General features: G+C 39.8%; 1 protein-coding gene across 1 annotated transcript in view; it reads right to left on the bottom strand.

The window, feature by feature from the left end:
• Nucleotides 1-298: 298 nt before the first annotated feature.
• Nucleotides 299-24,756, bottom strand: part of Klf12 (Kruppel-like factor 12) — a 179,773-nt gene continuing 155,315 nt past the window's right edge. The window contains exons 5-6 of the mRNA XM_013010447.1: nucleotides 17,442-17,599; nucleotides 299-885 (exon numbers count right to left, since the gene is read on the bottom strand). Of these exons, the coding sequence (XP_012865901.1) occupies nucleotides 704-885; nucleotides 17,442-17,599 (340 nt within the window). The 3' untranslated portion in view covers nucleotides 299-703. The remainder of the gene's footprint in view (nucleotides 886-17,441; nucleotides 17,600-24,756) is intronic.

The raw sequence follows: 24,756 nt of genomic DNA, 5'->3' as shown, positions 1-24,756 counted from the left end.
AAACAGAACAGAAAACACTCAAGGACAAACAAATGAAAGATTCAATGTTGGTTTTCTTCAGGGCATGGCATGATGACACGTTGCGGGTGGGATTCTAACGGCTGCCTTCACTACTGCAGAGGGCTGCTGAGTGTGCCTTTATTTTTCAGGTAATGGAAACTCTCCCACAGCTTCTTCCTTCCTATGTTCATGCTGTTTTGCTGGTAACAGATCGGATGTGTGTTCTAGCTCACTTAGGAACTAAAAGTTTTGTAGAAAGGGGCTCACGGGGGGGGGGGGGGGGGGGGGGGGGGGGGGGGGATGATGGGAAAATCATTCAGATCGATAGCTCTAGCTATCAATTTGTGGTAGCTGACCTAGAAGATATTGATAACCAAATGTCTGACAGCTCGGAAAATGTATAAGCTACAAACATCTGTCAATGGCAGAGGACAACAACTCGGAAAACAACTGCCTGGCTCTTCCGGAACGTGGGTAGCGCTGAGCTCTCAGGTCAGCGTGAAGAAGACGTCTCTTGCGTGGTCGTGATGGGGATTACCTTCAGTCGGAAAGGAGAAGTGGACGTTCTGGTTCCTGCTCTGGTGTCTGACATCGTGGGATGGTGATGTCCTTGGCGTTAACACTGTGAAGGGGATTCAGCCCTGCTGAATTGGATGCCACTAAGAGATCCAGCTCTTCCTCCCAGCTGGACGAGGGGCCTGCTTCACACGAGCATGTGCCTCCGGCGGTGCAAGGCCAGGTGATCGGACCGAGAAAAGCTGCGGTCACAGTCTGCACACTTGAATGGCTTCACTCCCGTGTGTTTGCGGTAATGCCTCGTCAGTTCATCTGAACGGGCAAACTTCCAGGTGCACCCTTCCCAGGTGCACTTGTAGGGTTTCTCTCCTGCAAGACACAAAAAGGACACAGCTTTGGTGCTCCACGACTTTTCCGTCACAACCCGGGCAAGCCTGGTGTGCTGGGGGAATTGTTGTTCTCAATGAGTTTTCCATTTGCCACATCTTTGGAAACCTTACCCATCCTACTGGCAAGGTTTGGGAGTCAGAGAGGTGAGGGGTTTCATTTCATCTTTCCTGCTCTGCTAGCCGGCAAGTGAATGAGCACTTGCATTCTCAGCTATGAAAAGCCAAAGTATCGAATGGAATATACTGATTTCCCTGGGTATAATCGTATAATCACCCCTAGTGGACAAAAAAAGAAGAAAAAAAAAAGAGCAATATTAGAACTCTACCCAGTCTGACCTGGCTCTAAGCCTGGAAGCTGTAAGAATCATAAAGGGGAATTAGTAATGGTTTGTTTCAACAAGTTCTTCTTCATATGCATCACTTGGATAGTTTCAGATGATTTGGGGACACAGGACCCATTTATCAGGCAGTGAAAGTATACAGACTTCTTCATGAAAACCCTCAGAAATTAGGAACCCAGAACTCATACACATCTTTCACTTTTCTGTTGAGCAATGAGTGTAGTACACGCCTTAGCAGTGTGAAGCAGAAGTACAGTTTTCAGGGTTTAAGAATTAGGAGGGGGAGCCTGAGGAGTCCTGAAGCTAGATCAAATGTTCAAAGTCCCTGCAAAAAGAAGTCTGAAGAAGTATGTAATTTGACCAGGGCCCTTCAGTCAATTTGTAAGGACAGTAAAATATGCAAAGGCTGTGCTGGGAAAAGATACAGTAGCCATTGTCCTACAGACTCCCCAGGGATCCAGGACAATAGTTGACCCAAGTACAGTCTTTTCCTTGGTTTCCTTCAGAAAGGAAACCCTGTCCCCACACAACCCCACAAAAACTGGTCTCTCCTTCCATCCATTATATGCAGTGTGTGTCTTAAGGCCTGCGAGGGAGGGCCTTGGAGAAAAGGCAGGGGAGGGAGCTATTTGCTAATCCTTATGTGCCAGACTGCAAAGTTAAGTATTATTAACACCACTTTACAGATGAGAAGGCCAAGACTCAATGCAGCAAAGCAATGCACTGAAGACCAGTGAGAAGCTGTGTGTGGCTCTGAATCCAGTGCCTTTCACTATTCTGCAGAGGTCACAAACAATGTTTATACCCTATCTCAACTTGGTTGTGTCTTCAGAGAGAGAGATGACTCCTCTTTCTTGGGTAATCTCAAATTACTTTTTTTTCCAGTTCAGAAATTTTAATTAAAATGTCCAAAATGGTCTATATACATTTACTGAAATGTGAAGGGTATCTTTTTATCACATCTTATTTCTTTTAAATTACTATCAGAATATTCCACAAAGATTTTGTTTTGCTATCTTTCTCTTCTACCAATTGTTGGGTCTTTTGGGAGTTCATGGACCCTTTTTCTGCAATTTCTGTATCTTCAGAGCCTAGAACTGGTTCCAAGAAAGTATTTGGATAGATTAGTAGCACTGAGAATGTGTCCTATGTGAGTGCATACACACGTGTATACACAGGAAACTAAGTCCTACAAATGAGATATACAGGCAATGCCTACATGGGAAAACGAGACTAAAGTAGATTCATTCAACTATTAGATGAATGCTGTCTATAAGGATTTGTTAGGATCCAGTAGTCCTTTTGGAAGAGAGTGAATATGTAGTTTAGCCTATTACATCTAGAAAAATGGCTTCATTAGTTGAGGCTCCTAAGAAGCTCAGGTTACTCTAATAAGAATCCTTTTAGTAAAAGTCTACTGATGGAATAGACTCAAAATCTTAACTGGTTATTCAGTCTAACTGTTCCAAGGAGAGAAAACCAGCATTTCCATGTCTATTGATTATAGAATTTGACAGAAATCAAACAAAAACTCAGCAAACTTACAAGAATGGTGATCTATAATAGATCACATCAATGACAATTGTGTGCTTTTCAGCAGGTTAAATGCCATCTCTTTTTGGAATTTATATCATGAACACAGGTTCTGATATTAATCTTGATATAAAATCCAATCCTTCAAAAATATATCCATCTTTGGAAGCATTGAGCTCAATGTTTGGAACCAATATGAGGCTCTAAGCTAGGTCCTATGCTGTGGTACAATCAGCCAAGGGTGGCAAAGCTCCAGAAGGAAAGAATAAAGGATCTTCTTAATGGGAAATAAGCACTTCTCAACCATACAGAAGGAGATTGTGTTTTTATGTTTCCAGGAAGTAGCATATGGTATTAGAACCTGCTCTCAGCGGCAGAAAGCAGGAGGAGCTGTGTGACTGACAGCCTGAAGATGAGTAGCAGAGGAAGCAGGCAAGAGACCTCAGGAGCACCTCCAGGAGGCTGTGTGAGGCTGGCATGGTCCAAAGCAGAGACACATGATTATTTCAGGTGCTGTCCTGTCCATTTATCAATTGACTCCTTGAAATACTTAAGTCATATATTCACTTTTGTTTGGGGAGTTAATAAAGGCATTTATGACCTTTTTACTTGAAAGTCTAGAGAAGGAATTGGTTGACTATAGTTCCTGTTTTTAAGTTTTTTAATAGTTGAAAAAAAAAGATCCAAAGAGGGCCATTTTGTACATGAAACACATTTTAGTGTCTGCAAACAGGTTTTTATTAGAACATAGCCACGTTGGTTTTGTTTACAGATTGTTCTGTTTGTTTTGAGGTGAAGGCAGAATTGAGCAGTTATAACCTAAAACACATACCACTCCATGCCTGAGATATTTACTATCTAGCCCTCTACTGAAAGGCTGCTGACCCCAGATCAAAGGGATGGGCACTGCTTTTTGTATGCTTCTTGAATATGTCAGCTGATTGAACTGGAGTACACATTTAACATAGTTAGTTTAAGATGGGGCGGGGGTGGGGCATGAGGGAATATTTTGGTTATGGTTTTCACAGCCTCAGATTACGTGTCTCAATTCAAATTTCAAGTAATTTTATAAATAAACACATATGGCATTTCTTTTTTTCCACTTTCCACAATAACTATGTGTAAACATAATTTCCTTTACCCTTACATCACTGGGAAGCAGCAATTATACATGCATTTAGTTATTTTTAACTATGAAATTAAATTTTAACAGATGAATAAAAACTGCCCATATTTTGGGGATACTATGTGGTGTTTCGATTTTTTTTTTACATTGTCAATATTTAAATCAGGGAAACCTACAAAATCCTTTCTCCTACTTTTTGAAATATAGAGTATATTGCACCATTATTTAGGTTCACTGTGCTTTATCTCAGAAGTTGTACACACACACACACACACACACATGCATGTACACACACTCATGACGGGTGGGTGGAAGCAAGGGTTTATCTGAAACCACAGATTCACAGCAAAGAAAACAGAGTAAAAGTGAAAAGCAGTCTGTGAGTATAACCAAGTATAATACACAAACATGAAAAACAGAGAAACAGGCCTCAGAAACACAACTTCCTACTACACGACACAGAAGCTCATGAGCTGTTGGACCTTAAGGAACAAAGCCTGGACGGACACCTTCTCCAGTAGCGGGGAGCTGGAGGAGGAAGCGAATCTCAAGAGTAAACTTAATTATCTGAGGGATAAATGACTTTCTCTGGAAGTCGTCATTACAAAATGGATCATTTCTTTCTGTCATCCAAAACTTAAGAATCTTATGCATAATATTCATAGCCCTTATTGCCTTATATTAACTCTTTTAATATTAATGCATTTCTATTCATTAAAAAATAGGAGAAAAAGAACAAAATCTTCAAATCACCTTTCAGAATTAGAGGCTAAATGATGAAGGGCTTGAGAGAACTTATAGCTCCCAGGCTAGGCCTTCTTTCCTTGCTCAAAAGAGATTACTCCCACCCCGAACCTTTCATCAAAAAGATATCAATAAATCATACAGTGCTCTCCTTGGACTGGCAGAGTTGCAGAAATGGATAAAAATATTTTTAGTACCTATTGTATTATTTTCTTATATAATATTTATATGAATGCTTTGAAAATACTTAAAGGATATAATCTTATAAACATATTAAGCTAATAGGTGTTCAATTCATGACATGAATACAAAACTAATTAAAATGATGAAATTCATAAGGCATATAGCGTATGTATAGACGAGTCTTCTGAAAGGCTTTAACACTAAAAAAAAAATCTTTCCTTTCAAAATGTGCTAGAACACAGAAGGCTAAATATACTTTTTAAAGGTCAGTGGAAGGGAAAGAATGGCAGTTGAGCTTTCCATGTTGACGTTCCTATGGAAAGAGTTGGCTTGGATGATGTAAGGAGATGGGACACTTCCCAGAGCCCAACAGCTACCACACAGAGCTGCTTTGCTCCACACAGAATGCCAGTGGCAGTGATGGGGTTTCCACGAATGTCTTCCACAAATAGCGCAGTATCCTAGAATTTATCTGAGGTATAAGAGTACAAATGCATTATTCCAAACTGCTTTGCCCTACAAATGATTTGGGAATAAAAACAGATTATGTGTTCTTTGCTCCTTCTGCCTAATCTACAAATACAAACATCAAACTTCTTGGACAAAATCCGAGAAAATGTCTTTTCAAAATAACATGAAGTTTGAACTTTAACATCAGATCATTGATTCTGGTTTCCTATATTAATCCAATGAAATAGTGAGGAAAAGTTATGATCCAGTTTCTCCTTTACCTTTCCTTTCTCTCTTTCCCTCTCCCTTTCTTTCTGGGAAAAAAAGAGAATATATGTAATACATACATATATAATGTGCGTATAATATGCACATATATGTATTATTATATGTATTATATAATCTATATAATATGCACACAATATATAATATACATATATTATTATTGGTATGTAATTATGTGTATATATGTATATATTATATACACATATCATATATTATAGACAGCTATATAGATAGAGATTACCAATACGTTTTGGGACTTTTGGTAAACATGAAGTCATCAGTATATAAAGAAAAATCAAAGGTCATCAGATAAAATCTTGGTGGCTAACTAGGTGACACTGCTAGACTCTGGGGTACAGTTTTGTAACTTCTAGGTTTTCAGTTCTGCAGTGATTCTATCATCACAAATTCTTAGGCCATCTTCACTATTTTTATATTAATAAAGCAATCTGACCACTTTTAGTCTTAAAAAAGGAATTTTTTTTTTTTGCAAGTCCTGGGGCTTGAACAACTCAGGGCCCTGGCGCTGTCCCTGAGCTCCTTTTGTTCAAGGCTAGCACTCTACCACTCGAGCCACAGTGCCACTTCTGGCTTTTTCTGTTTATGTGGAACTGAGGAATCAAACCTGGCTTGGTCCGTGCTAGGCACTCTACCACTAAGCCAGGTTCCCAGTCCCTGGCTAATATTTTTTTGTCCTAAAATCCCTCAACTCCACTTTTGGAGTTCATGTTAAATGCAAATTTATATAATTAAGCAGTCAGTTTTTCTGTATTTCTCTCCTTGCTCCTCTCCTTGCCTCTGCCTCTCTCCTCCCCTGCCCTCTCGTTCTCCCTCTACTACTCTCCTTTTTCTCCCTTTTCTACTCTGTTCTCACAAGTATTATTGAAATAAAGCAAATGTTCTGGGACACTTAATTAAGTGTCCTGGGAAAATAACAAACTCACATCAGAGTTTTTTTCTTGAAACAGTCAATACACACTGATTTATTATGAGAGGGTTTTTCTCTTTCCATTTTAGTTAAAGGAAAGGATTAAGAGTCACTCAACGCATTTCCATGACATTTACCCAGCAGAAGGCACAATACAATCTAAAGAAAACACAAGTATTGAATGGATTCCCCAAACTGACCAAACAAAAATAACTGCTTCAGGCACCTCCCATTTCAGCTTGTGCATTGCTGAAAGGTAAATGTGCACTGAGACAAAAGGCAGGTGCCCTTGCGTATGAAAATGACGGGTGAGACATTCACTTAGGAGGAATGTGCAGTTCAAAAGGCCTGCGTTAAACAAAACACGGTGTTCTCAGCAGCTTCTGTTATTTTCTCAAGCAACGAAAAGAACACCTTTGGCAACAGGAAGCATAGGTATTTTCTTAGGTTCAGAAGTGCATTTATGAAATATGCCCCTGTTTAACTTTTATAAAGTTACAGGGACCAGACACTGACAAATGATCTTCATTACATTCAAGGCTCAACATATTTGCTGTGACAATCTGTTTCATGAGGAATGGAATTTGCATACGAGGGTGGGGGGAGGAGAGAAACACACACAGAGAATCAAGATGCCTATCTTGTCTTCTGGTTTCTGTTAAAATAGTTCATGAAAGTTCACAGAAATCTAGATCTGGGAGGAAATTAGGTACTTTCAAGATGAGGAAACAGAAAGCTGAGACCAAGAAAGAGCTGAGATTACCTGAGTCAGCCATAACTAGACCAGGCTAACCTGTCTTTTGGGGGGTTAAGGTGGCATAAACTATCTTTATCTTTACAATCAGGCAGAAGGAATGGCCAAATAAACACAGACCCAATCTCCAGCCTGCTGCTGGATCAGAGAGGCTGGAGAGTCCAGCTGCTTAGAACACAGCTTCTTCAACTGTGCGCATGCCCCCTACTCTTAATGCGTGGCTATGGAACGCAAAGCTACACATGCCTTGTGTTTGATGAATGCAAAATGTTCAAGAAAGAAAATGTCATCTTGTAGTTAGGAAATCCAAGATTTGTCCACGTTTACAAAGAAATACAAGAGATAGGTCAAAAATAGATCCTGCTTGCTATTTTTAAGAAGTGAATTAAGATTTTTGGCTAACTGCTACCTATCCGGATTCAGACTTTTGGAAACATTCGAAGGCTAAAAATCACTGAATAAACCAAACAGACTAATGTATTACTTAGCGTGTTTGATTCACTTTGTCTTGTAGATTCAACTAAACACATCATCAATATGCTGGCCTCTACTCCCTCCAACCCCCCTAAACTGTCTGAACTGATTTAAATTATTTCTAACTCCAACTCCAAGTAGGTCCCTAATTAGTTACCCATGCCATTCGATAATGGATACTTTTATTAAAGTATTATTCTGTGAAACATACAATGCTTTCCATGTACCTTACTTGTCTTTTAAGAGCTTTAGGACATTAACCCATGTAACTTTGACATCTTCCCATTGGCTCAGTTGCAATAACTCTACTTCACCAAGTCATTTAGTTAATATGTGTCTTACTTAACCACAACTCCACTCCACATTTCAAATCATTGCTTTAATAAACCAGAATATCTGGTTAAAACTGGACAAGCCGACTGAGTTCCAAATTACAAACTTACAAACTTGAGTTCCAACTTACAAAACAGCATGGCTACTACACAACCTAGATCCTAAAATATCCTACCATAAACATACTAGCAGTATAAACTTCATTCTTTTATTTGGCTGTCCTGAATTTCTATTTCCATGTGATGACAACACTCATTTCCTTCCTTTACATCTGCTTATTTTTTCCTTCAGTTCTTTTTGCTGAGACTCTACCTTTTACCTGTCCCAAGATCTTGCCTTTTTCTTCTCACCAACTCAAGTTTCTCCTTGGGTCCCATGACATCCACTATAGCTTACAAAAGAAAGATCCCAAAGAATCTACAACTCCATTTTGCTCCAAAGACCAGAGATATGTCCAAACTTGTTTATGATTTACCATGTAAATAAGACCCGATCTTCTGATCTGCTGTGAGTGCAATGTGGAGGATTTATTCATCTCTCCAGCTGGACAAGTTTCTAAGACTCTTCAGTCTAGAAGGAGAATTAGTATTCCTTCATTGCCCCAGTTGGATCATTCCTTTTGCCAGCTCTGCACATGGAATACTTGTTCAGCTAACCTCTCTAGTTTATTTCCACAGGGGTGGTCTACCTTTCCTTAGTTTTATGGCTTTGTTTTCCTGTATTATGTTTTAGCCCCTCCTGTTTATTTTCTGCCTCCCACTGAAAATGGCCTAAAGTCCCCTTCCCCACTGTATCCCCAGGGCCCAGCTCAGTGCTTTGTACTAATAAATACTTGTTGATTAACTGAATGGAAACCACTGTAACTCAAATACTTCCTTTCCTTTTAAAAATAGAACAAAGAGGCAACAAAAAGTAATCTACTTTGTGAGACACAGAGTGAATTGCTCACATTCTATTCATTCTATGATCTTTTCTAGTCTAATGAATTAGAATACATACTTTGGAAAAGAAAAAGAAATTTGAGAGTCTCATTTAAGCTAGTGCTACGCATACAGCTTATTTCTACAAAAAAATGAAACCCCATCTAAAAAAAAATCTTTTAAGGTTAGCAACATAATTTAGTCTTGTATTTTGTTGCTCATATGAACACAATTTTAATGTGTGTTTAAGTGTGTGTGTTTGTTTGCATGTGTGTGTGTGTGTGTGTGTGTGTGTGTGTGGTGTGTGTGATGCTGTGATCAAATCTAAGGCTTTTAGCACAAGAGGCAAATGCTCTATCACTGTTTATTTTCATCCTTAAGGCAATACATTTACTTTGTAATTCTTTGAATTCTTAGTTACGAAGCCTTTTAGTTGAATTAACATTGAGCATTATGAATAAACATTTTACATATTCTTTAGTGGTGACTATATTACCTACTAATATAGTTCCTTGTTATCTTTATTTAGTAATTCCATTAAAAATAGAAAGGTCAGCCAGGTGTCAGTGGCTCATGCCTGTAATCCTAGCTACCCCTATCTCCAAAAAATCACCAGAAAACTGGAAGTGGCTCTGTGGCTCAAGTGGTAGAGTGCCAGCCTTGAGCCGAAGACCTGAGGGATAACACCCAGGTCCAGAGTTCAAGCCCCACAACCAGGAAAAAGAAAAGAAACTAAAAGAAAAGAAAAGAACCTAGTAATAGCAGTTAAGTTTGCCATTCCAGATAAGATGACGAACAATAAATATATAGTTCTTCTCAGATAGAACATTAAATTAGAACAGCTCACCCCTCACTCTCTTCACGTGGCTTTGATGGATATGTAGATACAATAGATCCCAAAGCAGAAAGAGGTCCCTCAAGACACCATAATACTTTTAATTTTCTACCATTCATCAATGATCTATTTGCTAACATCAATAGAATCCAAACCCACAAATTCATTTAGTAATGTATTTTTCTAAATTTAGGGAAACTTCGTTCAATAGAGTAAAACTTTCATAACAACAATGAATCAAAATTGAATCCTACATATACAACACAGTTACTTGTACTCAGACTATTCATTGTACATCTTAGGCCCAACATGTTTAGTAATTAGTAATTCTCTGATAGGTTTAAGGAACTCTCCCTTCCCCCATTAATGAAAATAAGAGCAATTCTTGTAACATATCCATAGCTTGTCATTACTAATCGAGAGTCAGAACAAGTGAAAGAATGTCTTAGTGTGAGGGGGTACGCTAATGTGTTTACTTAGGAGATACCATGCATATCACTCCAGACAGGCCCAATTCCTTCCTCAGTTGCCACTGTGGCAGCATCCCCAGGTTAAGCAACCTCCTGCCTCTCCCATGTGCTGTTCACAGCACATGAGGCTGTCTCCCACACCAGACTGTCTTTATCTTTATATTACTCCATTAATATGCACAGGACTATGCACCGAGCAAGCGTCATTTAATCTTAGTTAATGATGAATGCCTTTGATTCACACTTCTTCACTGGCTTTCTAACAGGTAAATTTTTAATAGGCTGGAGTTCATATTAGTGAAAAGCCTTAAACATAAGACTATTAAACTCTCTGGCTATCTCATTACTTCAGTGTATCTGAAAGGGAAATGTTACATCAGTGCTGCCATGCAGATGGGCATAGCAATCTGTCCGTGGCAAAGAGATGAGTTAGGCAGACTATTAGCAAGCTTGTCTGAGCCTGGGTATGATAACAATGGCACAGGGCCTAGAGAAACCAGGGCCTCAGTCCCAGCTTTACTGCTTTTCCAACATCCAGACATAGTCAGGTGCTCTAGCCCCACCTCCTTCCAGGGATTTACGTAGGTAATGTAAGTGTGGAAAGCTCAGCTGAGCACCACGCTTGGGACATGGCAGATCTTTCCACCTGTGATCTATCTGTGTTTGTGAATAGCATTCTTTACTCCTAACCACACACACTAGACATCTCCAAAGCCTTCCTTACCCCTACACTCATAGCAATCAGCTGCCACATCTGATATTCCCATGGCTTCAGTGTTGCCCAGGTACCCTTCCTTTCTGCCATCAAACTACTGTAACAGAATGTATAGAGCTGAGGGGGTCCTGGAGCATGGGGTGTCTGCTCACGCAGGAAAGGAGATTGGTCACAGAACTGAACAGACAAGATGATACTGAGGTGTTTTAAACTTTACCCACTGAAGAACTAGGAAGGAAGAAGAAAATGAGGTACTTCAGGCAGGGGGAAAAAGTTCCTCTCCGCCAGACACATCTGGAGATTCATTTATAGGTATGGCTGAGGAATGGTGTCCTTTGTCGTGACCATATAGATGAGTCTTTTCTAGTGTATTTACTGAAGAGCTCACTGAAGATGGAACTATACATTTTTCTGCCTTTTTAATTAAAAAAAATTCCATAGAGATCAAGATAATGCTTAATAAATAAATAAATATAAATGACTCCCTTTTCAAGTGGAATATGGCAATGTTTTAGAAAGAATTAAAGATATATCCTCTAAACATTATTTAGTATTATGGTGACAAAATGGGTTTATGAAACAATAATTAGCTTTACTTCCAAACATCTGCAATGCATAAATTTTAGATTTAGTAGAGTCTCAACTGAAGAGACTATATAATTATAAACCAAAGGTCAGGGGCTCACACCTGTAATCCTAGCTATTCAGAGACCTGGCAGATAGATTTGAAGCCAGCCTAAGTAGAAAAATGCTTCAAGACTCCTCTCTAAAATAACAAGCAAAAAGCTTTGCTGGGGTTGTGGCTCAAGCAGCAGAGCACCAGCCATAGGCAAGTGTGCTGCATGAGAGTATAAGACCCTGAGTTCAAACCCCAGTACTGGAAATTTAAAATTTCTCTTTCTCTCTCTCTAAATCTCTCGCTCTCTAAATCTCTCTCTCTCACACACACACACAACACACACACACATACAATTACTAAATTGTCTGGATTTAAAATTTTGAGTCTTTGGGTCACAGTAACATAAAACAACAGCTATATCTATATGCATATAATTCTAATTCAAATAATTATTGAGTCCCTATGCTATGTTAGTCACTGTATTTGAGATATAAAATTATGTAATAAGACTTATTTTTCTATAAGACTTGGCTCAAAGTTAAAAAAGAAAACCTGAGATTCATACAAGTTAGGTAGCTTCTCTAAGTTTACCAGTTAGAAGTGAGAGTCAGTTTCTAACACTTAATTCTTGAGTTCAAACTTAAGCTGTACTTTGGTTATAATTCTCTCATGTCAAGCCAGGCACCAGTGGATCCTGCCTGTAATCCTAGATACGCAGAAGGCTGAGATCTGAAGATTGTGGTTTATTTATAATCACCCTGGGCAGAAGGTTCATGAGACTCTTTTCTCCAACTGACCAGCAAAAAACTGGAAATGAAGCTATGGCTCAAGTGTTAGAGTGCTAGCCTTGAGTGGAAAAAGCTAAGGAGTAGTGCCTAGACCCTGAGATTCAGCCCTAATATTAACACACACACACACACACACACACACACACACACTCTTTCATGTGTCTAAATTCCTCCTAAATTCATGATGAAATTGAATCCCATTGTGAGGCTTTAAGAAGCAGGACATCCAAGAGAACTCTACCCTCATTGGTTAATCCAACCATGATGGATTAATGGGCTAATGGGATGTGTAAGTTACCAAGTGGGTCCGACCAGTCAGTCTAGTCCTTTCCCTCATCTCTCCATATCCCATCCCACTCCAGCCCTTTCAGGACTTTACTAGCAAGAAGCACCCCATCAGATAGGACATTGAACCTTGAATTAAAACTGTGAGCCAAAATAAACCTCTTTTCTTTCTTTCTTTTTTCTTTGTCAATTGTGGGGCTTGAACTCAGGGCCTGGGTGCTGTCCCTAAGCTTTTTTGTACAAGGCTAGCATTCTGTCACTTTGAGCCACAGCACCACTTTTGGGTTTTGAATGGTTAATTGGAGATAAGAGTCTCACAGGGACTTTTCTGCCTGGGCTGGCTTTGAACCGAGATTCTCAGATCCTGAGTAGCTAGGATTATAGGCATGAGCTATGATCTCCTGGTTTTGTGTGTGTGTGTGTGTGTGTGTGTGTGTGTGTGTGTGTGTATACGCACGCATGCTAGGGCTTAAACTAAAGGCTAGTGCTCTACTGGGTTTTTGGTGTTTAATTTTATATAAGAGTCTCCTGGACTTTCCTACCCATGCTGGCTTTGAACCGTGATCCTTAGAGTGCAGCCTCCTGAGAACTCAGGATTACAGACAGGAGCCATTGGTGCAATTTTTAAAAATTACAGGTTTACAGTTTTTACAGTAATTAAAATGAACACTAAAGCGTATTGGCTATAGAGCACCACAGATAAGAAGATTTGATATTAATTTAAGAGCATAAAACATTTCCAGATTCAGTTGAAATGGAATATTTTTACAGGGTACATGCACAGTTTTTTTTAAACCGTTTTTTAAAGCTTAACTTTATCTGTTTCCTTCATCATGAAACTGCCAAAGTCTGCAGAACACCGACAGTCACGTTCCATTTCATATGGTGTCACACACACCAGGAGAGCTCCCTTTTCTCTCTTCACACTCAACATCTGGGTCTCGTGCGCCATCTAGTGGCTATAGGAATCACTGGTGCCTGAGTGTTCCTGTGGTGCACTTTTACAAGTTTCTCTAAACATTATTTTTGAGAATTTTTATTTTTTTAATTCTAAGCTCACTCCCCTCCCTTTCGTAAGTCATCAGTTATAACCCCAACTCTACATTCATTATTTCTGGTCACACAATAACTTACTCAATATGCCTAAAGCAGAGTTAAGGTTAAGAAGATATTTATTAAAAGCATGTAACCCAACCTGAATTTCTATACAACCAGCTTTATTTATCTGGAGGGCAAGTGTAAATCATGTAATATTTAATACAACCCTTAAAATGAGGGAAATCTAGAGTGCTACTTATTCAGAGCACAGATTTGACTGACTACATTGCTCTAGATACTCTGCTTATTAATTTAAACATACTACACACTATCAATCATGTAGAAGAGTCACTGAAATTACACTGGTGACACCATATGACATCTGCCATTTAAGTGGCTGCTGAGATGTATCTTTTTTAGGGAGAGTCAGACATGGGGCTTGAACTCAAGGCCAGGGCGCTATCTCCCATCTTTTTCACTCAAAGCTAGTGCTCTTCGACTTTGTGCCACAAAGCCACTTCTAGTTTTCTAGTGGTTTATTGGAGTTAAGAGTCTCATGGACTTGTTTTCTGCCCTTTCATAAGTCAGTTATAACCCCACTCCACATTCATTATTACTGGTCATACGCAATAACTTACTCAATATGCCAAAAGCAGAGTTAAGGTTAAGAAGATATTTATTAAAAGCATGTAACCCAACCTGAATTTCTATACAACTAGCTTTGATTTCATTTTGAACACTACCTTATGAAACCTTTTGTATAATCATAAATCAGAAGCCAACATGGCTCACTTTGAACCAGTCTGAGGAAATTAATCAAATTTCCTTCCTTCCTTCCTTCCTTTCCTCCCTCCTTCCTTCCTTCCTCCCGCTCTCCTTCCCTCCCTCTATTCTTTTTGTTTTTGTTGTTCAGGTACTGGGGCTGAAACTAAGACCTCAAACTCTTGGCTGGCTTTTTCACTGCATTATACCACTGGAACATGTCTCTACATCTAGCTTTCTGCTGGTTGATTTTAGATAAAAAAGTATTCTGAATTTGTCTGCCTGGGCAGGTGTATCCTTAGACCTCAGCCTCCTGAGTAGATAGGATTGTATGAGTCACTGGCACCCCTTGTCTCATTCTTCATTTATATTAAAAATGGATAGTTGAGCCAAGTGTAGTGGTGTATGCCTGCCTATAATCCCAACACATGGGAAGCTGAGGTTGGAGGATCACAAATTTGAAGCCAACTTGAACTACAGAGATAAGTTCAAGGTCATCCTGGGATGTAGATCAAGACCTTTTCTTAAAATATCCCCCCCCAAAAAAAGTTACTTGATAGCTCAGGAGTCTATGCCAATAGATTAGAGTCATCTCTTGGGATTGGAGAGGAATTCCATGCTACCTCAGATATAATACTTGCTAGATGGTCAAGACTCATATAAAACAGATTTACATATGGCTAACAGGCATCTTCCTGAATATGCCGGGTACCCTTCCAGATATAACATCTAAGACAATGGAAATGACACATAAATAGCCACTATATCATTACAGAATGTCAAGACAACAAAGATTTATGGATATTCAGTACAGATGAAAGTTTTCATTTTTTAATATTTTCAATCCAAGATTGGTTGCGTCTACACAGTTGGAAAACCTCAGATCTACAGAGCCAACTATTTCTGTCTGCTAAGTGGATGGCTGTAAGATACACAAATTTGGGTTGGAGGTAGCACCCTGATGTGGTTCTAAGCTATTACTTACAGAATGATGACCCACCTGGATGAGTTCTCTAGGGTCTTTCTGTCTCAGGGCATTTTCCTTGAACGGTCCTAGCCAATACATCCATCAATTAAGTTGGCAAAGATGGGAAAGCTGAAGAAGAAAGCTAACAGGATGGGTGGCGAGGGGTTTTGGCTGATTAGAATGATGGGTCCTGATCAATACCATGTGTATACAATAGTTCCCAGAGTGGAAAGGTTTTATGCAACCTGAAGATAATGACACCAGAATGAAGATTCTGTCCTGTAGCCAGCCAGCGTGAGTCTATACGCTGCTCCCCAGGGAAGCCATCGCTGCAGGAGTAGCTCCACCTACAATACAACCGTGCATGTTTGGGCTGAAAGATGGTGATTATAGGTACAAGGGACGAGCTACATCTAGCCAGCAGCAATTCTTAATTCAGATAACAGAGCCAAAAGAAGTGACAATGTTTTGCATGTAACAGAGAAGTCCACAAATGAGACACCTTCCCTTCCTGTGGCATGAAGACGTACAAGGACCCAGGGATGAGCTGAGCTATCCGCACAGACAGGATGAGAGGACGGGCGGTGTCTGCTTTGGAGAAATGAGGAGTTCAGGACAGCGTGGTGAGGAACACGAGGGGCAGTGATGGAGAAGTTCAAGGTGAGCTCTGAAGGCATCACATTCATCCAGAAGGTTCCGAGAGCCAAAGAGGAAACTGTATACTGTAAAGACACCATGTCTCTGCCCTGGAATGTTACCCAGCATGTCTTGCAGAGGAGTAAGATGTTATGTGAAGTCTGGAATGGTGAGAAAATGAGCCAGGAGCCATGCTGGAGGAGACAGGATCCTACCAGCTGCATCTACTAGGCTGTTGTGAAAATCAAAACCCAACAATAGGAAATAGGGCTGAGTGTGTGAGGAAGTACACAGCGACTCTTCTCTGTGAGATGACCAGCCAGGCATACTTCCAGTAGGAAGCAGACTTGACTCTGCCATATATAAAGTCCATCGTGACCCTTCAACTCTGTGACTGCGTTTTATTAATAAAGCTAAGCTAGTTAATTGGCCTTCGGCATTCAGGGTGCATAATGCTTTTCATTGTGTTACATAAATGGTATCACATCTCCTCTCACAGCCTAAGTTAAAAACCATAAGATGCAATCTTTCAGTGTCATGGAGTTAAATCCTTTAATAGTGCCTGATTAAAAATCCTTTCTGCTGGGTGCTGTTGGCTCCTAGCTACTCAGGAGGCTGAGATCTGAGGATTGCGGTTCAAAGCCAGCCCAGGGAGGAAAGTCTGTGAGACTCTTATCTCCAATAAACCACTCAGAAAACTGGAAGTGTGGCACTGTGGTTCAAGTGGCAGAGTGCTCACCGTGAGCTGAAGAGCTCAGGCCCAAAGTTCAAGCCCCATGACCTACCAAAAAATAAAATAAAAATAACTAAATAATTCCTTTCTTTCTCTCACTGCCTTTCTCTGGGATAAGATGAATAGAAGTGTCTGTGTGAAAATGAAGCAAAAATGTGTTCTAGAACAAGAAGAACTCAAAATATATGATGATTCACAGAAGACAGATCACTCATATAGCAGAAATGACTCCATAGAAAGTCAGTAACAAGAACAGTCCACACTTCCTGTATGATTGTAATCACAATCTCCCGATGGGATGGAAACTGTGAATCACATGCATTCTTTGCCTTCATGATAAAGAGGTTGACTTAAAAACAGTGTCTAGGATCTGGGATAAAGACATAGTAAAGAGCATGAAAAGCTCTGGATTGATCCCAGCACTCAACAGTCTCTCTTTGTCCATGAGATCTTACAGGCATGAGCCACCAGCACCTGGCTTGTAAAAATGCATTCTGTCCAGAGGAAAGAAACTGATTCAAGACAGATAGCAGTATAAAGCAGTACAACAGCACACTTATGGCAGAGCCCTATGGGGCTCCCACTGACACGGAGGTGAGGGGCCCGTGGCGCTGTACCTGTGTGTGTCCTCCGATGAGCCTTCAGGTGAGAGCTTTTTGTGTACACTTTGTTGCATCCCTCAAAATCACATCTGTGGATGCGCCGTTTCCTGGAGTCGGGGGATTCGGAACGTCTCTGGCGCCTTGTGCTCTCGATACTAAATGGTGAAATTGAACTGGAAAACAGAAAAATGGAGTCATGGTGTAAGAAGCACATCTCTCTCTCTCTCTCCCTCTCTCTCCTCTCCTCTCCCTGTCTTCTCTCTTTTCTCCCTCCTTCTCCCTCTCTCCTCTCCTGTCTTCTAGCTTTCTTTTCTCCCTCCCTCCCTCTCCCTCTTCCCCTCCCAATCTCTTTCCTCTCTCTCTTCTCCCTTCCCCCCTCTCTCTCCCTCTCTCATTGTCACTCTCTCTCTAGTCTAGCTTAGAATTGGGTCTCATGATGGGGTGGCAAACCCCATAGCCACATGATCCTCGTGTCCACGTTCCCTGCCACCACCTCCTTGGACGTATCTTCTTTTCTCTTTTCTTCTTTTTAAAAAGATTTTTTTAAAAAAAATTTCATTATCCTTAAGCAATTGTACAAAGGGGTTTCCATTCAACCCATCAATCTATGAGTACAGTGCATCTTGATCCATGTCTCCCTTTCATCATTTCCCCCATCTCTCCCAACTCTATCCATCCGCTCAATTTACCTAGCTCCATTTTCACATCTGTATACTGAATATTATGTCTACATTTGCCAACCTTCCTTTTTCCATTGGTTTGCTCCCCCTTGGTCCCCCTACCCCAACAGCACACATTATAGCTTCCTGGTTTTCATTTTGTTAAACAGTCCGTTGTTCACAGGAGTTATACCACTGGAATCCTTCCCTGCATATACCATACTTCAGTTAACTATGTTTGTGTATATATGCTTACAACATTGTATATGTTTACACAGTTATAATTTAGATTAAACGTTCACATATAAGTGAAAAGTCCTTTCTCTGAGCCTGACTTACTTCACTTAACATATTTTTTTTTCCAGGTCCATCATTTTTCTGAAAATGACATATTTATTTCTGATGATCCTCACACTCTGGAGGCTGAGGCAGGAAGATTGTGAGCAAGCTCCAGGCCAGCCTGGGGATCACCGTGAGACACTGTCTCAAAAACCTAAATCAAACCAAATCAAACCGAAACTTAAACTAAGTGAAAACAATGCTAAGTAAATAAGTTTCCTAGTCAGGAAGACAAAAAATCCTATGGTAGTAAATGAACACCTCACAGTCTTGGACTTCTGAATACCCCTTACAGAGAATATTTTAGAAAGTCCTGCTCTAGACAAATGACAAAATACATCTATTGAAGAGTGTCTGCATTTCATGCAGTAACATAAAATTGTGCAGAATCACAGTGCGCATTTCAAAACAAGTGAGGTCAGGCTGAAAGAAATGGCACGAGTAGCTCAAAAACATGACTCATAGCAAGCTATTTCTGTGCAATAAAATGCACCTGACATTTAACTTTCCTAGGTGGTGGTTTCTTGTGGTCAGGAATAAAGTGCACTGTATTTAAAGATTAGCTGTACTACTATTATGAAAAATGTTTGAACTATAAAGTTTGGTCCTGACTTGCATGTTGTTTAATCTTAATGCTCCAGTAGAAAAACAGGATTAGTTTGCAATGTCAGGTAATTGATTAGCATGTACCTTTTTTCAAACCTTAATCTCTTTTGATTGAGACAGAAAGTATGACTCATCTTTTCTTACTTACCCATGAAGTTCTTTAGAGTTATTGTGAACTGTGATAAAAAAGTAATCACTCAAATTTCTACCATAAAATCTTACCAGTATTAATATTTTGACACATTTCAGTTTTTGTTTCGATACTTTTAAAAATTAAGTTTCTTACATTTTGACATATTTGTAATTTCCTTATGATTATATTTCTAAGCTAAAATTAGTTTTTCTTCATAATGTATCTTTTAGCTGAACATTACAAATAAGATCAATTTCCCATGTCTTCCTTTTCCCTCTTCCATGTAATAGTTCTACCATCCGTTTTATTTAGCTCACCAATTCATTTAGGTTATCTATATATAATCTGCATTCATAGGAATTCTTAATATCATAGGTTTAAAAATAGCTGAGTGCTGGTGGTTCACACCTGAAATTCTAGGTACTCAGGAAGATGAAATCTGACAGTCACAGTTCTAAGCCAGCCTAGGCAGAAAAATCTGAAAGATTCTATCTGAAATTAACCAGCAAAAAAGCTGGACTGGAGCTGTGGCTCAAGTAGTTCAGTGCTAGCCAAACAGGAGAAGACAAATAACATTATGCTGTTAAAATTACTCTAGCAAGCTATTCTACCTTTGAATATTAAACAGCTGAGATTTTTTTTTTTTTTTGGTCGGTAGTGGGCCTTGAACTCTGGGTCTGAGCTCTGTCCCTCAGCTCTTCAGCTCAAGGCTAGCGCTCTACCACTTGAGCTACAGTGCCACTTCCAAAACAGCTGAGATTTATCGATGTGGATACAAGTAGTTCATATCTATAATTTATCAATTCTCATACGCATTTTTCACATTTTAGCATTTCTAAAAATGTGGATGCTTCTTGCAATTGATGGCTTTTAATAATTCAGCTGGCATGTTTTTTATTAGTAGTACATAAAGTCCGTCTCATTTATTGATTTAAAATAGATGACATTTCAACTTAGCTTAAGGATTGGTGATTTTTTTCCTACAGAGTGAGTGAGTTTATTTAGTAAATAGTTTATTTCGGCAATTTTATTTATTTCAGTTAAAACTCTATAGGGTTTTATACTGTGTTTAATCAACTCTGAAATTGAATCACAGAAATAGCTATAGACAGTATGCAAACAAATAAAACTTTACAAAAGCACTGAGTTGCTTTGTTCATAAGCTGCTGTTTGCTGAGTCGTTACTTACAAAATCTGATAGCAACTCAGTAAACATTCATCCCAGAGTTTCAAACACCAATTTTGTCCTAAGTGGTGGACACATAAGACTGCTTGTAATACTATACTATTGCATTATTCCAATAAACTGTTTTTGAGTATTTCCTTTAGAATGTCTGCTTTTTACATTCTCAACATGTTGTTTTGCTTCTCCAAATATCACACTAGGTAACCAAAGCTTTATACTAGGTAAGATTAATTATAAATATTGTTTACCTTCCCATGTTGCAGTTATATGCAGGATCTACCCTCCAGTGGAAGAACATAGGTTATGCAAGGCTGAAATGTGGCTAAGTAACTTTTTTCCAACTTTTGTATCAATCAACGTGGATTTGTGGTTTTCTACATAATCAACCCAGTTTGTATGGATTGGAGTTTATTGTGAAAAGAGTCAAAACAGTGTGACTAGTCTATCCTATGAAAGAGCAGCTTTTAGTCACCCCTGACAAAGTACACTACAGCTCTGTATATGATCCATGTGAATAAGACTGTGTGTCATAACTGCACAACAGAAAGTCATTTCCTAAGTAAACAGTCATGGAAATAAAAATGGATTTGGACACAGGGACCTTAAAAATTTTGTCGTTTATTATGTTGTATGATGTTTAACATCTTGGTTTTTGTTTGTTTTTAAGGACAGGTAGGGCTGGGTGCCAGTGGCTCACTCCTGTAATTCTAGCTACTCAGGAGGCTGAGAGCTGAGGTTAACAGTTCAAAGCCAATCTGAGCAGGAGAGTCTGTGAGACTCTTATCTCTAATTAATTACCAAAAAAACAAAAACAAAAACAAAACAGCTAGAAATGGAGCTGTGGTTCAAGTGGTAGAGTGCTAGCCTTTAGCAAAAAAGCTTAGACTATGAGTTCAAGTCCTAGAATAGGCAGAAAAATAAACACGCTGCTGCTACCTTGAAATTAACATTATTCTGTAATAAGAACATTTTTGTATAGTACTTTCTGTACATTAACATGTAGAAGTCTATGCACTGTTTTCTCCTTGGTTGATTTTAGCTATGTAATTGTGATTCATTCATGTTTACCAAGAAAATTTAAAAAAATTGACATCAAAACCAATTAACTACTAAACGGCTTTAAAGGAACTAATGACACAATGGCCTGGCACAATACATCCACTATTACATAAACATTGGGTAAAGAAACAGAAGTGTTGGTGAAATAGTGTCATGAAATTACCTCAGCAGGAATCTTGCCTTCACATCAAAATCAAGACAAGTAGATGACCTTAATAATACCAGACTTCATTCCCTGATTTTCTTCATCCTAAAGTCAAACTATTTCAAAAATATTATGGAGAACAACTATCTAAAGTTATCTGTACAATAAAGGTAACTTAAAAACATGTAACCAGGAAAGCTGGTTTTGAAATGCTATTCCAAGGGGGAAATTTTGCCTTTTGTTCCCTCTTTGGAATAGCAAAGACATTTTCAGGAGATGTCTTTCATGACTACTTGATCTCTTTGCCAAAAAGTAAGAGGTCACCGGGGCCAATGCAAGAGAGGACGACAGACAGAGATCTTCAAGAAGACATCCAGATGAGAAGACACAGCAGCACCACACAGGACTGCGCTTGCACAGTGTCCCACGGTGCCCCTCTCACAGCGTAACTACAGAGTTAACAGGCACAGTAGATGAATAGCAACCATTAACTTGGGGTTTGACTGTGCTAAGTCTATGGCTAAGTCCAATATGGTGACAGGAAAGGTGCCAGGTCATTTTGTACCTCTACTGTTGGAATTTGAGAAATGTTTGCTAAACATCAATGAGTGAATCTAGCTAGCTATTCTTAAGGCTTCATTTCATAAACTTAGTTAATTTTTAATTGGTTACTGAATTCTTACTACAATTGATTGTGAGTTTTCAGATAACAGCAATTGAATTCCTTACTCCTAAACACATTTAATCAAGTTCCGGGTTTAAATGCTTCTGGACATCAAAGAGTCTGGCAAATCATTAAAACTGTATGTGCTGTTGGTGGCTCTCATGTGTCATCCTAGCTATTCAGGAGGCTGAGATCTGAGGATCATGATTCAAAACTAACCTGGGCAGGAAAGTCAATTGTCTCCAAATAATCAACAAAAAAACAGGGAGCGGAGGTATGGCTGATGTGCTCTCATGCCAGCCTTCAGTGAAAAAGCTGCGAGAGCGAGCAAGGCCTAGTACCAGCACTCACACACACACACACACACACTCACACACACACACACTCACACAAACACTCACACACTCACACACACACACACACACACACACACACACACACAGAGTTCTTTCCTCTGAGTCCCAGAGAATGGAATTCGAAAGTATTACTTTCAATACAGTTCTCAGGGTGGGGCCACGGACATTTCTGTGAAGGATAGGGGGAAGGGAAAGACGGGCCTGCCTTTGATGCTGTCAGGCAGCTTGCACATAGGGAAAGGTGAGAGTGCTCTGCACTTCTTGACAATGTTAGCTGGTCCTTCTTACTAAGGCACCCTGAAGTGTATGTGCTTGTGAACAGAACTGTGCTCAATACACTTCTGGAGATTTCTACTTTACCTGTCCTTAGCCATGGTCCCTGTTTAGAAGGCATGGGATGTCCTGAGATGCACGTGACCTGACTTTCTGCTTCAAAAGCTGGACTTGTTCTTAAGGATGGAAATGTGCTAGTCAAACAACATACTCTTATACAAGAGTCCTCCAATAAGCCTCAGTAACAACTACGGTTGTTACTGGATGGATGACTCAGGTGGCAGAGTACCAACCAGTGAGCAACAAGGGCAGATACTGAGTTCGATCTAGTCTTAGAAAAAAAAAATGCATGAGGTAATTGTTACTCTGTTCCCAAATTCTCAAGTAAATACACACATGCACTGGAAAAGAGGAAACACTGGCAGTCCCTTCTCTTCACCAGAAGGTTAAACCATTTAGAGTAGTGAACTCACGTCTGAAGAGACATAGCGGGCACCAGCTGGTCATAATGAGATTGAGCGAGAACAAATGAGTGAATCATGAGTTCAAGCTGCATAACAGATTTGCCTGAGATAGCCAGTTCAACTAGAACTATATCCAGAGAGGCTCGAAAAGTCAACAGCTAGAAACAGCTCTACTGAAATAGAATGTACTACATTGGCTGCCATGAAAGAAATGAAGGTTCACTGTAAACAGCCAGTGAGTGATAAGAGACCAAGTGATGAGATGCTCTTCACTGAAACTGGAGTTCCTATAGGAGTTTAAAAAAAGGGGGTGGGAGGGCTGGGAAGGTGGCTCAGTGGTAGAACGCTTGCCTTGCGTCCCTGAGGCCCTGGGTTCGATTCCTCAGCACCACATAAGCAAAAAGAAAAAAGCCGGAAGTGGTGCTGTGGCTCAAGTGATAGAGCGCTAGCCTTGAACTGAAGAGCTGAGGGACAGCATCCAGGCCCAGAGTTCAGGCCCCACGACGGGACCCCCCCCCAAAAAAAAAGGGGGATGGGGGCAGGGCATTCTTTCAAGGCTAGAGAGAGGACATATACTGAAAAAAAATAAAAGGAGAAAACCCTGGACTTGAAATGGTTTTAGCCAATTCAAATGAAGGATTTCAACAGGAGAACACAAAGCACGGCTAGGATGATAGGGAACATTAGCAGAATGCTTAGAATGTGTTCTGCTCTTTGTGCTTTAAACTCAAAGCTACCCAGTGAGGTCGATACCATTAGTATCTCCATCTTATAGATGAAGAAACAAAGGCACAAAGAAGTTATCACTGAAGTCAAGACCTAAGGGCTTGATCTCAGAGTTCAAGCTTCACTATTGCTTTATACTGAATCAGAGGAAGATGGCTTTTACAAACCGGCATATAATAAAATATGAGAAAGCAACAAAGCTAGGCACTGGTGGCTCTTGCCTGTATTCCCAGCTACTCAGGAGCCTGAGATCTGAGGATTGAGATTCTAAGCCAGTCCAGGCAGGGAAGTCCATGAGACTTATCTCCAATTAACCACCAGAAGTGGCACCATGGCTCAAAGTGGTGGAGCACTAGAGTACAAAAGCTTGAGGAAGGTGTACAGGCCCTGAGTTCGAGCCCCATGACTGACCGAAAAGAAAAAAAATACGAAATAAGTTGTATTGCTTAAAGTTTCACTCTAACCCATTTATAAAACATCCCAAAGCATGCTTGAATGTAGAAAATTGAAAGGTAAACCATTTTAGAAAGACAGGTGCTTGGTATACCTCCTCTTCCACCTAAGTAAATTTTTTTTTGTCGGTCATGGGGCTTGAACTCTGGGCCTGGGCGCTGTCCCTCAGCTATTCAGCTCAAGGCGAGCGCTCTACCACTTGAGCTACAGCGCCACTTCTGGTTTTCTGGTGGTTTATTGGAGATAGGAGTCTCAAGGTCTTTCCTG

The sequence above is a fragment of the Dipodomys ordii genome, unplaced genomic scaffold, assembly GCF_000151885.1.
Source record: "Dipodomys ordii isolate 6190 unplaced genomic scaffold, Dord_2.0 Scaffold1, whole genome shotgun sequence".
In the NCBI taxonomy this organism is placed as follows: Eukaryota; Metazoa; Chordata; class Mammalia; order Rodentia; family Heteromyidae; genus Dipodomys; species Dipodomys ordii.
Note: the sequence above shows the minus strand (reverse complement) of the source record. Positions and strands in the feature narration are given on the sequence as shown.